The following is a 14,000-nucleotide window of genomic DNA, read 5'->3' as shown; positions in this document are numbered from 1 at the left end:
AGTGGTCCAACAGGGCACAGTCTGGACTTGGGACTGGACAGACCTGGGCTCAAGTTCTGGGTCTGTCATTATCTGTGCATGAAATTATGCCATCTCTGAGCCAGTTTTTCTTGTCTGCAAGTAGCAATTATATTCTGGTTACTTCTCAGGATTGCATAAACATCAGAATGAGACAATGTATCTTAACGTTCTGTATTTGTGCTTATTTTGCCTTTCACTATGCTAACTTTGGCTCTTCACCCAGTTATAGTTCTGGGCGGCAGGGTCTGAGTCTTCCTTCCTTCCCTAATCTCTACCTGAGTACTCAAGCCTGTGCTCTGGACAGAGGAGTTAATGAGTATTTCTCAAATAACTGAGCCTCTAAAATTACTTGAGTCAACACAAATGTAGTATCAGATATCATTTTTTAAAAACCCAGTAGTAGTCAATTAGAATCTACACATGCAGAAAAGCTTCTTGCAAATTAGTGAATGATTTTTGGGCCTATCATGTGATGAGTTAAACATAAGCGTGATTGTTTAGGTGGGAAAGAACAGATTAAGGGGTACCTTGATTCCATCTTCAAGTAAGTAAAGATATGAATTTTTTTTAAAGATTTATTTGACAGAGATCACAAGTAGGCAGAGAGGCAGGCAGAGAGAGATGGGGAAGCAGGCTCCCCGCTGAGCAGAGAGCCCGATGCGGGGCTCGATCCCAGGACCCTGAGACCACGACCTGAGCCGAAGGCAGAGGCTTAACCTACTGAGCCACCCAGGCACCCTAGAACGTGATACTTTTAAAGAACAGATTCTGAACAGATAAAAGGAGGGTTGAGGAGAGCTCAGGGAGAAGCAGAGGTAAGATCCTGAAGGACTCTGTAAACTCTGTGAAGGAATTTGGCTTACCTATGTTAACTTGAGAGTCTGGCTTTGAGCAAAAATAATTAGAGAGCAAAGATGTTAGTAAGATCTAAATACTTCTGGAGAGCCCAGGTGATGAGTTTTTGGAAGGGATTATCTACAGAGGCATTTTTGTTTGCTTGTTTTTTGTGAAGTTTTAGGATAGCTAGCCTTCTTCTTTGCACTCCTTAAAGCAGGGGTTGGTACTCTTTGAAAATGAGTATCCAGGAGCGTTTGGGTGGCTCGGCTGCCTGACCTTCAGCTCAGGTCATGATCCCGGGGTCCTGGGATTGAGTTACCGTGTGAACAGGTGCAATTCATTAACTTCTCTGTGCCTTAGCTTCCAAGTCAGTGAAATGGGATAATAGTACCTATCTCAGGGAGCCATTGAGAGGATTAAGTGAGTGAATACATACGAATGCTTACACATCCGTGACACAAAGTACCCCGTGAGGGCTGGCTAGCTAGGAACACCTCTGCCCACGAGCTCCGTGGCCATTCTTTGCCCTGTGTTACATTCAGTCACCATGACACGACGCGTGTTGTGTCGTGCATTGTGCCTCCTGTGGGTGGATCTCAAGGGATTCTTCTCTCCCTGGGGCTCAAGTTATTTCCAGGGCACGGAGCTGTGCTGTGATGCACTCAGGGGCACCTTTGTGGCTTGAAGGAACTAACCTCTATCTTCAAAAATCCGATTTTTGTTACCGTGCCTTAGGCACCTGTGGATGACCTGTTTGAACTATAGTTTAGGAAATGGGACTAAGAAATTTCAGCCACACGATGAAATATTTTAAGAACCTGCTGAGTGCTGATGAAGAAGATAAAACTGGGAGAATTAAATGACTTTAGATCTTCAGAAAGAACTGTAATTCTGGGGCGCCTGGGTGGCTCTGTGGGTTAAGCCTCTGCCTTCGGCTCAGGTCATGGTCTCAGGGTCCTGGGATCGAGCCCCGCATCGGGCTCTCTGCTCAGCAGGGAGCCTGCTTCCCTTCCTCTCTCTCTCTGCCTGCCTCTCTGCCTACTTGTGATCTCTGTCTGTCAAATAAATAAAATTAAAAAGAAAAAAAAAAAAACCTGTAATTTCTGGTCTCAACAGATCGCCGTTCTTAAATGCCCCTAGAGGTATATCACACATTGCAGAAGGACTGGTGTCTTAAGTGGAACCCAAGCAATACAAAGGCTTTGGGAACAAATCAGGGGGAAAAAAAAAAAAAAAGATGAATTGCTTTGATTGAGAAGAATGTTTCTGAACCAAACGTGGGAAGAGAAACTCTAATAATGGATCCAGAAGAAATCTGAATCTGAAAATGCGGCTTTTCTAAGAGCTTTAATTACACTGCCCCATTTACACCTGCAGTGACGGTCTCCAAGTAGTCCCTCCGTCCCCTTTCTAAATGGAAACTCTCTGTCGAAACATATGTTTTGCAAAATCATGAGCCCGGGAGGCCGTAATACTTCACAGAAACAAATCTAATGTTTGAAATAGAACATTGATACTGAAGAACCCCATTGTGCTGAGCTTGTGTGCTAAGAAGCTCAATTAGGTTTCGTGGTCCAGGTCAACACAGTGGAACAAAATGAGTGTGAAGTGCTCCCTCATCAGTAATCATCTGCACACAAAACACACACTTCTCTTCCTCCCCATTTGATAGAAAGGTTACACAGACAATGCATGCAGAACTCTTTTGTTGCTGTTCAGACAACAGATGCCAGGTCTCCTCTTCAGATGCCTAGGTGAGACCTGGATGCAGAGAGGAAGGGGAGGTGGTCTCGTACGCATACGCCATGATATTTGCAGGCTTTAATGGACCATATCTGAATACTCACTGTACTCAAGTTCAAGCAAAATAAAATCAAATCTCCATTTAATGAAGAGCCTCCTATTTAGTGGAGCATTCAATCAAAAAATTACTAAAATTAGAGCATGTTTCTAGTACAATTAACATCCTTTGCACTCATAATAAAATATTCAATAACTGGCCATTTTGCCTGTTGAGGAGGTGAATAAAAGCACTGCTATTAATCATTTAGCTGTTATTTATTTGCCACTTTATTTTAAGTAGGCAGTTAAATGGAAACTGCACATGTTATTATTGATTTAGGTTTAATTTAATCCTTTTAAACAGAACAATTATTCCCAATTTATATGCCATTAAATCTTTTATGCATATGAACTGCAAATTCAATTTTTGCCTAAGTGTAAAGTTTTTAAAGCTTCTTTAAGGAACTATAAAACTGACAGTTATTTCCAAGGATTTCTGAATCCTAGGCTCCTCTTAATCTTTTTATCAATGGCTTTTAAGTAAATCAAATGAAATAAATCCAAAGGATTAAAAAAAATCACTTTTACAAGCACGAAAGAAAATGGTCCCATAAACACGCTGATGCACTTCAAGTAGGTTGTTTACCATGCAGGAAATTTCATTTAATGTAGGCATCCTGCTTACAAAAAATTAAGCATTTTAATTGGAAAAAAGTTGCTTTAATGAACCGAAGGCCAGACTGTCTACAGAAGCACACCCAAAAGCAGAAGTGTAGATTGTTACCTAGTGAACATAATTTACAGCAGTTATATAATTTGGATAATTCCAACCAGAATCCCTTCTTCGTCTCTGACAACAGATTTATGGCTGCAAAATAACCGGATATTTGCCCCGCGTTCTTATAAGTACCAGCCTTGATTCAAGGACAGTCTGGGAGGTGAATGAAAACAAATGATTTAAAGAACACCGGGGTCATCATTGGGATGTAAAATTCTCATACCTCACTTCTCTTATGTGAAACAAAGCCTGCGTCTTCACAGGGGAAATGATGTATGACCCAGTATTTAGAAACAATTCCTCGCATTCAAGGAGAGTCTACAGTGCTCACGCCAGGAATTTCCATGGCCCTCTTGGATGTCCTTTTCATTCTCCAGAAACAGCAGCTTAGAAGCCTTGGATTTATGAAATTTGTAGGCGTTTACGCTCTCTGTAGATAGAATTTCCTGTCTTTTATTTGTTTTGTTGTATTATTTGTCAAAGATTGTTTATCCAGAGAGCGAGCACGAGAGAGCCAGGGTGGGTGGGGGAGGGGGAGAGGGGAAGTGGGGAAAAAAAAAAAATCTCAAGCTGACTCCCCACTGAGCACAGACTCTCTGCAGGGCTCAATCTCAGGACCCTGAGGCCGTGACCTGAGCCAAAATCAAGAGTTGGATGCTTAACCCACTGAGCCACCTAGGCATCCCATTGAATTTCCTGTCTTCTAAGTGTCTGATATTGACAGCATTGTAATTGCAAGGAAGCCGTGTGTCATGAGAAAGGCAATGGAAGGACAGGCCTCGAAACGTGGGTCCCAGTCCACATTTTCCCACTGCCCGGCCGTGGGTACTTGGGTGAATCTCTTCCCCACCCTAGGCGTTGGGTTCCTCCTGCAGACAGTAAGGAGAAGAGGCCGTGCTTTATGAGCCTGGCAGCTCTGAGGACCCGTAGTGTTATTCGCTGGATTACAACCATCATGCAAAATTCAGCGGTGGTATATAAGCATTGGAAAAAGCACTCATTTTAAATTCAGTAGATTAAACATGTAGAATAATTAAAGCTCTCTATATTTTCACAGTTGCCGGGGAGTAGAAATAATACAGTTAAGGTCAGGAATTAAACTAGTCCTTTACTAACTTGCTTATAAGCCTCTTAATCGTCTTGATAACCTCACAGGATTGTAGGCGAGGGAACTTAAAACAATACTTGGGGCGGTTTTCAAACTCACCGTTTATTTACTAATTTAGCACCGAAAGCTTCCCGATTTTGAAATAAGCTGGAAAGGAACTCGTATTTGTCTCTGAGGGCGTTATACCCCAGGCCACTGCAGTGTTAGCATTTCTGGCGGGGCCTCTGCCTTTAACAGACACAAGCTATGCCCACGCACACACTTGACTTCCGTCCCTGCCTGCTCATCTGTTGTGATGGCACCATGCCTGCCCTGGGAGAGCACCAGGGCTTAAGGACAGTAGCGTTTGCGAGCGGATGGTTGCACAGACAACAGAAATGACGCATGCCTGCGACGGAAAGTCACTTCTCCCGTATAACCATTCCCAAGTGATCAGAAATAACTCAAATGCTGTAGCCATCCCTAAAATATTGTGTGAAGGATGTAGTGTAATGTACATGAAATGCACGGCCGACCCCGGGCCTTAAATTGAAAATCTATCTTGGAAAGTCCATAAACATCAACATGGATGAATGTTTCTAGACACTGACAGGGATGCACGTGGGCTCCTGGAAACTCCCACAGTGTTCTTAGCAATTTTAGAATGTTAAACATGCCCTCGGGTGTCATCTTTACCCTCCTAACCGGCACAAACAACAACAACAAGAAAACAAACACACTCTACAACACCTGGGCAAGAAAAGTCTGCCGTCAGTTTCCCAGTCCCAGTGTGTTCTACAGAACAGTCTGGAAAACGTGTGGGGAAATGAAAAGGCTGAGGTTTGGTCTTTACTCAGTCTCTCTCTACTCACTCGCAGTTTCGGTTCCCCAGTACTGCTGTTTGAACCCTTCCCCTGATTCTTGTATTATTAATCAGAAATAATATATATAAAAGCATTTGAGAGGAAGATCCTAGACCACCACAACACAATAAAAATGCAGATTATTATTACCGAGTCCCTTTCTTATTTTTAGACAATTCTGGGCATAAAAAGTTAAGAACTGCTCATTTTGCCTTCTCTCCTGCCCAGTAATTTCTCTCACAAGGTGGTTCGTTAGAATATGGGATCTTTGGTGAAGGCTATCATTCCCAAATGATGTGAAAGACCTCTATAGACCTTAATGAATGAAAACATCTCTCTTTCCCAGGAGAGGTGCTGAGGAATACCGGAGACTATGACCCGGCTACCCAAAGCAAAATACAATTAATGTTGGTTTATTCCGAAGACACAGTATCTTTGAAACACTTTTATTACTTTACTAAAATGTGTGATTTTCCATGTATATTTACTCTGGCCTCAGTTGAGTCCATATCGAAATTGTTACAGCCTTAATTTCTGCTAGATCGTAAAATTGAATCCTTTATCAGATCAGCCCTGATCATCTATCTAGATAACTTATAATTAGAGGCTCAGGCTTTGGTTAAGGGAGCACTTATTCAGCTCAATTCCTGGTTCTGCCCCTTGGTAACTACATACACCTACGCAGCTGTCAGACACTTGGTTCCTTATCTGCAAAATGGGGGTAATAATGCATAAGAGGCTCTTGCGAGGATAAATACAATAGTGTATATAATGCAACTAGTTCTACAAATGGTAGCTAATTACATATAAGTATTCTTATGAAACACGTATACTAGGTACTGTACCGCTGCCCTCTAATTTTTTTTAATCATATAAGGTTTCAGAGGCCCCAGGACTGAAGAAGTTATTTCCAGTGCTCGAGGAATTACATTGATCTCTTTCTTCGCCAGCGCCGAGTGTCCTAAGGCTAGCTGTGGAGTGGGGTTTAAGGATTATCACGTGGAGATCCTCTCTCCACTCTTGATTCATTCACTGTAGTCAATGCCGCTCCAATTTCCATTAAGTAAAAGGTTTTCTCTAATCCATATACATTGAACTGGGGCTTGACTTTGGTGAGATACAAAAGAGTAATTGCTTTGAGGAGGTTCTAGTAACATCAAAACAGAAGAGGAGGGCTCAAGTGATTTGTCAGGCAGCTTTTAAAATTGTTGTTTTTAACAGCAAGAAGAAAGATTTTTCATGGTTTTAAGGCAAGGCTTTGACTAATTTTTTTTTTTGAACTACATTTCCCAGAATGCCATCTACCTTATAAAAATGAAAGCCTATTTGAATTTCACATTGAGAGTCTGAGATCGATTTGTCTGTTTCACGGCTAGTGCACTACTCAGAGCCAAGCAACAGTGCACGTAGAAAACGTTTCCAGGACTTAAGTGAAAGAGGCCAATAACTAAACTAACCCGAATAATATTTTTGAGGCATTATTTGGCTTAATGCTTCAGTTGTGTTTTCCTTTGTAGTGGGGAACTGCTCCTCCTAATGTTCAATGTCTCAAGCACTATTCCGCTGCCCAATAATTACTAGGGCTAAAAGCCATTCTAACCCTGAGGATGATCGTCTGTCGTTGAAGATTTCTAAGGCAAATTAGTCTAAGGGAAACAGCAATATTTACAGATCTCTGACTCAGGAGACGAAGACCTGAACCATAATTTTTATTTCTATAAGTATTTTTCTTTATTTTGATATATACTGAGTGGTATTTACATGGTCCTTGGGTAAAGAGCCAGGGGTAAAGGTTGCTACCTGAGCACCAGACTCAAAGAGGAAAAACTCAACTGTGAGGAAATGAGGTCCCTCCATGGGTCCTTGCTTTGGTTTCTCCAGAATGCCTAACTACTGCAAAACATCTTTCCTCTCCCCTCGTTTCTGGAAAAAGAAAAAAAAAAAAAAACAACAAAAACCCCGCAGCGAAACTACTACCATTTATTACCTAGGAGGTTCTGACTCTCTTATATCAGAACTATGATAAAAACACGGTTTAGGGCATCAAGTCAGACTGCATGAGTTCCCTACTCCACCCCTCCATCGACATAATAAATGGGCATAAATAGAACCCCTTTAAGCCTCATGTATAGCCTTTAACATGGGGATCACAACAGTGTCTCCCAACAGGATTGCCTATGAATTAAATGAGAGATAATACACAAAGACTGTTTAGCATAGGGGTGGGCTCATGCTAATCAGTCTATAGATGCCAGCTATCATTATGAGCACCTTAAAGTAACCTTTGGCTTCTCTTCTTCCTTCAGCCACCATATCTGATCTGTCAATAAGCCCTGTCAATTCATATACTCATTCTCCCCCCCCCCAATATATATTGCATATGTGGTGAATGAATAAAAGATTGCTAAGAAGGATACACACCCACGCAGGCGAACATATTGGTTATCTCTAAACAGGCAGATTGGGCGGGGGGGGGGGGCTTGAGAAGGGGAACAAGGAAGTTTTATCCTTGGTGTTTTAGGTCTATAAAAAATATATCTGAAGGGCGCCTGGGTGATGCAGTCAGTTGAGTGTCCAACCCTTGGTTTCGGCTCAGGTCATGATCTCAGGGTCCTGGGATTGAGCCCCATGATGGGCTCTGTGATAGGTGCAGAATCTACTTGAGTTTATTTCCCTCTCCCTCTGCCCCCTCACTCATGTGTGCATTCTCTCTAAAATAATTAAAAAATACGTATCTGAAACAAATATGGCAATAAGGGTTATACGGTATTTTTCTGTACTTTTTTTTTTTGGTGCAAAATGGTTGTACTTTTCTTTAGGTTAGAATTTTGTCACCATTTAACCAACATCAACAACAAAATCACAAACGTCCTCCCACAGCACTGTATTCACTGTTCAACAAGTTACTTGATTTCTTGTTTGCCTCATTTTCCTTATCTGTAAAATGGGAAGACCAGCATTTTTCTGGCAGGATGACAAGGAAGAATTAAATGAAATTACGGATGGGCCTTTAAAAAGAGTTACTGTTGTCTTGGTTGTAATTGTGATTACCATCTGGTAGTTTCTTAGTCCATCGTGAGTTTACTCTCTCATTCAGAATGCACCGGCTTACAGGATAATCTTCCTCAAACACAGCTAACTCTCTCAGGTCTCCCTCAAGAACCTGCATTCTCTCCGCCTGCTGTAGCACGGGAGGCCATCTGGCTGATGCTTCTCTGAGCCCCTCTTCCTCCCCCAGCGCTGGGGTGGTCCCTTGCTCATGCCACCAACCATTTGCACTGTACTTTGAGATCCCTAAGAAGCAAGTGAGCTTGATTCTGCCTGATAATGTTGCAGTGGAAGAAATAATGAGGGAAAGCAGAAAGGAAGAAAAAGACTCAGGGTTGGGCTCTAATTCGTTCCCGCAGGTGCCCTTGCTGGGACTGTCTTGCTGACACAGGTTGTAGGTTCTGTGTTCAATGCCCTGTCTGGGGTGTGGTCTGGTTGCACACACGAGGCCCCTACATCAGGCCCCTTATGTAGTCCTCTTTCCCTACGCTCAGAACAAATCCTCTGCCATCACGTGGGGCTTGAATGTGTCACACATTCACTCTAATTTGGTTCTTGTTTCCAAATTTTATCTTCTCTCCAAAACCCTGCCTGCCCAAGTTCTAGGCCTTCTAAGAAACTTTCCTCAATATATTTTACCCATTTAAAACAAAACAAAACAAAACTGGGCGCCTGGGTGGCTCAGTGGGTTAAGCCTCTGCCTTCAGCTCAGGTCATGGTTTCAGGGTCCTGGAATAGGGTCCTGGAATCGAGTCCCGCATCAGGCTCTCTGCTCAGCGGGGAACCTGCTTCCTCTTCTCTCTCTCTCCCTGCCTCTCTGCCTACTTGTGATCTCTGTCTGCCAAATAAATAAATAAAAATATTAATAAAAACTTCCAACACTTATTTTAAAAACAAACTAACACATCTATAACTTATAAAGTGCTAGTCACTGTTCTACATTGTGTATTTTTGCATTTATTTTAGCCTCAAAACTCTGTGAAGTAACTAGTGTCATCCCATTTTAGTGATGAGGGAACTGAAACACAGAGAGATTAACTGGACTTGGCCAACTTACACAGCTAGTACATGGCAGAACTTGAACCCAGATGGTCTGCTTTGGACTACATACTTTGTCGCCCCATGAAAACCTTTTTCTAACAATAGCTTTAACTTCTTCCATGCTGTGTCGGATAGTTTTTTCATTAAAACTGAGTAATCCACTACTTTATATTCTCTTATATTATTTGGTCACTCATAGCATTATGTTAACACCCTATAAATACCGATTATTAGAAATTAAATCCTTACACGATTAGATAAGCCCCGGGAGGTAGACCGTCATAAACTCAGGTAGGACTGCACTCCCAGAATGTACTCACTGACACGGATAGCAGTCCTGGGAGATGGACAGGCCAGATCAATGACAGGTGAGAAAAGTGAGCCACAAAAGAGTTAAGTGACTTATTCCAAATTATACACCGAACAGCAGTGCCTGGACCCAATCAACACCACCTGATTCCAAGTCATGGCACTTTTCTATAGCAGGCTTTCTGGAATTTCTCCAAGGTCAGGTCATAGCAGTGGAGACACTTGGAATATGGACAGGAAGCAAGGAGCAGAAGGAGTGCATATGCCCTTATTCATGCCTTGTCTTTTGCATTTTTTTTAAAGGATTTTATTTATTTATTTGACGAGAGATCACCAGTAGGCAGAGAGGCAGACAGAGAGAGAGAGAGAGAGAGGGAGGCAGGGAGGGAAGCAGGCTCCCCGCTGAGCAGAGAGCCCAATGCAGCTCGATCCCAGGACCCTGAGATCATGACCTGAGCCGAAGGCAGGGGCTTAACCCACTGAGCCACGCAGGTGCCCCTTTTGCATATTTTTTATTTAAAAAAGGGCGTGGCAAAAGTCCTGGCTTCAAGCTGTCCTTAGTTGATTGGAACCTGTCCCACATACATTATAAGGAGTTCATTACCATAGCCTGTCCTCACTGTCACTTGTGATCTACCAGTGATGACCTGACAATACATTTCAGGACCCACTGTTCTCGTACACAAGCCAGTTCCTTACCTGTTGTCCATGCCATTGCTCCGGGGGTGGAGGTTTTCTTGGCCATTCTTCCGCGCTACTTTTCTGCTTGCCTCCTCTTCCGTCTCACTCAGACTTTCCTCCTCTAAGCTGTCCGGTTCCATATTGTTGTCCCGGATTTGGTCTTCAAGCTGGGACTTACTCTCTTGAGTGAAGCTTCCCGAATCAGATTCCAAAGAGTCTTTTGAAATCAGATGTAAGTCCTTCTGAAAAGGTGGCTCTGTGGACCGGATCTTTAAGTTGGTATGATGAACAGGAGATTGAATTGAGAGCTTGGGAATTAATTTACTATGACTCATCTTGGAAACATACAAATGTGAATATGAACACAGATATTCTTGATAATAGGAGCAGTTGGCTTGAATATTTAAAGTTGTGGTTTACAAAGGCATTACCTAAAAAAAAAAAATTGTATTTGTCACTTTGTGACTACTGAATTCTCTTTAATTTCAATGTTAATCAAACATTTAAGTGAGCAGAACCCTGTTACATTATCTGCAGCCTTTTGTATGTACGCTTTTGTATGAGGAAGGTCTATTGGAAAACCTATTGTGTTTTTCTCTCTACAGAAACATATCTGATGTGGAGTTCATAAACAGCCTGAGTAATCAAATACAGCTTTATTGAGGAAATCAAATGGCTGGATTCCTTTTTCTACCTTCCAAGGGCCTATTACACACAAGCCTAAATAAAGCTAAATGGTTAATTATGGAGGGTACTTTGATGGCTTTATTTCAAATACCCAGGGCACCAACATAAATATGCCACATTTAGGAGTATTCATGAATAGAGTAAAACAGATATCAGTTCTACCTTTTGAAAAGCAAAGGAGAGAGTGGAGAAGAGAGTGGGGAAGAGAGTGGTTTCCATAGTTGGAACTGTAAAGAGGGAAGCTGTTTTATGCCTAGATCTATATTGGTTGGTTTCATCATTTAGAAGACATTTTGGATCCCCGGTTGCCACTAGATAGGAATGAGTAATTTAGGTGGACATTACATGGGGATTAATATCAGCTTAATCTGTGTGTGTGTGTGTGTGTGTGTGTGTGTGTGTGTACAGTGATTACAACTGTCTAATGCAAAATTTGGAGGCTTTGTGAATCCTGCCACTAAGTGATTCGTAGCAGAGACTGAATGTCTGTCTACCTGAAAAGGATGTTGTCCTTGAGAATATTGGGTGGGTGGGAGATTGGCCAGAGTAACAGCTAGGGTCCCTTCTAACTCTCTTAAGTGTGTGATTCTAAGTGAGCCTTCCTTGTTTCAGAGGGCTGTCATGAAGACCCATGTGATGGTTTATGGAGAGGGTGCTCTGAGTTCGTATCAGATTGAAAGGAGATGATGATTTTGGATTGTGTTTCCTTTCATCTCTCCCCGGCATTTCTATTTTGCTCAGTCTTCTATCTCACTGCCTTTGTGCCATTTTTTTTCCCCCATAGGTCAGACAAACTTTTTACCGTCCGAGATTGCTATAACATTTTCTAAGGGCTTGCTCCTGTTCTTTTGGCAAATGCTGGCTTTAATTAGATAACATGAACTTATTCCTATTCCTTGCACTGTTAGTAATGTTGACCTCATTGCTAACACCATCAAACACCTTAGAGGAAAGTGCCTTAACAAACAAGACAGACAAAAGGTAGCATTCAGATTTAAATGCATACAAAGTGTTATTCTTATTAATTTGAAGTTCCCCAAGCTGGTATTATACATATAAATAATATATTATTGTTTAACCATACAGACTGCTTTGCTGTATCATCTTATTTTAAAAATACATAGTGTGCCCTATCTTACTACTTTAATATTGACAAGTAGATGAACTCTTGCTTTTTAGGGAGTCTTTAGAAAGCAGCAAATCCAAGTACTAACTAGCATTTAACAGAAACAGTTTGTATAAACATCTGTAAGAGTTTTACTGGATGAGTTTAAGTCACTGTACTTGGGACTGTTAAAAAGCTTAAAATAATCATTCTATTTCAATTTGGTATTGCTCATGAAATTAGTCCTCTCAATTGTTCTCCTTAAATGAGATAGACTAAGATTTCTTAAGTGATAACACATTTTTTAAAAGTCCATAGAAGATAATTTTGTGGTAATTAGTGAAATCTGGAATAGTGCAGAAAATACAAAGCCGAACACTAGCAAAGCTGGGACTTTGGAGAGGCCTGATCTTATACAGGCATGAGATTAAAGAAGGAAAAGCTGGTATCTCCAGTACATTAGCAAGTAGGCATTTTACATGCAATGAATGTGGCTCCCAAGTGGCACAATTGTTTTTCACTGAAATTTCTGACCGAGAGAGAGGCTGACAGTCTCAGTTACAAAAGTAAACAAGGCGGACTGGGGTGTCGCCAGTGGTATCCAGGCACTAAGACGCAGCCATTTCCCTCGGGTTCCCTTCAAGGCCTTGGGTCTCTTCCTCTAGTAGCCGGAGGAACGAATTTCCTTCTGTAGGTGAAAAGGAACCCTGCTCACTCTGGCCAAGATGAAAGGTAGAGAAAAAGTTGCCCATTGTGGAACAGCCTAGAAGCTGCCCATAAGGGATGATCGGTTTGTTTTCTGTCTTTTTTCGGATGGACAAAACCTAGCAGCAAAGGCGTTTTAAGATCAAGGAGTTGACAGGTGGGGACGGGGGAGGGGTGGCCTGGTGCCCCGGACTGGTCTTTATCAACAGAAGACAGGGCTGCTCTGGGAGTCTGGGCACCAAAGTCTCTCCAGGTGCCGGCCTCTGGGTCCTTGTGCCTGCCTTGCCACGGTCCCGCCTTCCTGCCCGGGCGCCCAAAGTTGCGGTTCTCCTGGTCCCGATCCAGTTTCCTCTGGAGATTTCCTGCTGTCCCCCACAACCCCAGTCCCAGTCCTTCCCATTTCCCTACCCCGGCACGCGCACCCTCGTTCAGGAGGCAACCGCCTGTCACCTGCCCAGGGCTCCTCGGCGACCGGGACCCCTGCAGACCGCATCCTGTCGAGCCGCTACAGCCCCGCCCCACCCGCGTGGCAGGTGCTGCCGTGGAGACCGCGGCCAACAGAGCGTGCCGCCTGCCCGGCTGAGGGGGCGGGGCTCGGCTCAGAGGGCGGGGCCAGTGCGGTGGCATTCCCCGCCCCCGAAGAGCGGAGGGTTGGGGACCGGTTGTGAAGACTGTGTTGAAGGTCAGGGAACTCTAGGCCTGGCTGGTGTAGGGCCGTCCTGACTTCCCATGTTTGGAAAGCAAGGAAAGGCAGGCCACGGAGTGGGAGGAGATATTTCCAACAAATACTGCTAGAAGGGGCAAAGGACTCCTACAAATTAAGAAGGAAAATCCAGTGAAAGAATGGGTAAATGACTTGGACAAAAATCCAAATGGCAGATAAATATTTGTTTTTTGATTGAAAAGGTGCTTAATAAACCTGGAGATTCACAGACCTGTACCCCTGGGCGAAAAAATAATATATGTTTATAAAAAATTAAAAAAAAGGAAAAGGTGCTTAATTCATTAATAATCAGAAGAGGTCAACTTAAAACCATACAGGATATCTATCACTCC

General features: G+C 42.8%; 1 protein-coding gene across 4 annotated transcripts in view; it reads right to left on the bottom strand.

Moving 5' to 3' along the window:
- The window catches only part of JHY (junctional cadherin complex regulator), a 54,347-nt gene extending 40,857 nt beyond the window's left edge, over positions 1-13,490 (bottom strand). For 3 of the 4 annotated variants that reach the window (XM_032868767.1, XM_032868769.1, XM_032868770.1), the window contains exons 1-2: positions 13,367-13,490; positions 10,466-10,878 (exon numbers count right to left, since the gene is read on the bottom strand). In XM_032868767.1, coding sequence (XP_032724658.1) covers positions 10,466-10,782 — 317 coding nt within the window. In that variant the 5' untranslated portion in view covers positions 10,783-10,878; positions 13,367-13,490. The remainder of the gene's footprint in view (positions 1-10,465; positions 10,879-13,366) is intronic. The other variant, XM_032868768.1, reaches the window with a different exon arrangement.
- Positions 13,491-14,000: the final 510 nt, after the last annotated feature.

The sequence above is a fragment of the Lontra canadensis genome, unplaced genomic scaffold (assembly GCF_010015895.1).
Source record: "Lontra canadensis isolate GAN:19392208 unplaced genomic scaffold, GSC_riverotter_1.0 scaffold36, whole genome shotgun sequence".
NCBI lineage: Eukaryota > Metazoa > Chordata > Mammalia > Carnivora > Mustelidae > Lontra > Lontra canadensis.
This window is presented reverse-complemented; position numbering and strand designations above follow the sequence as displayed.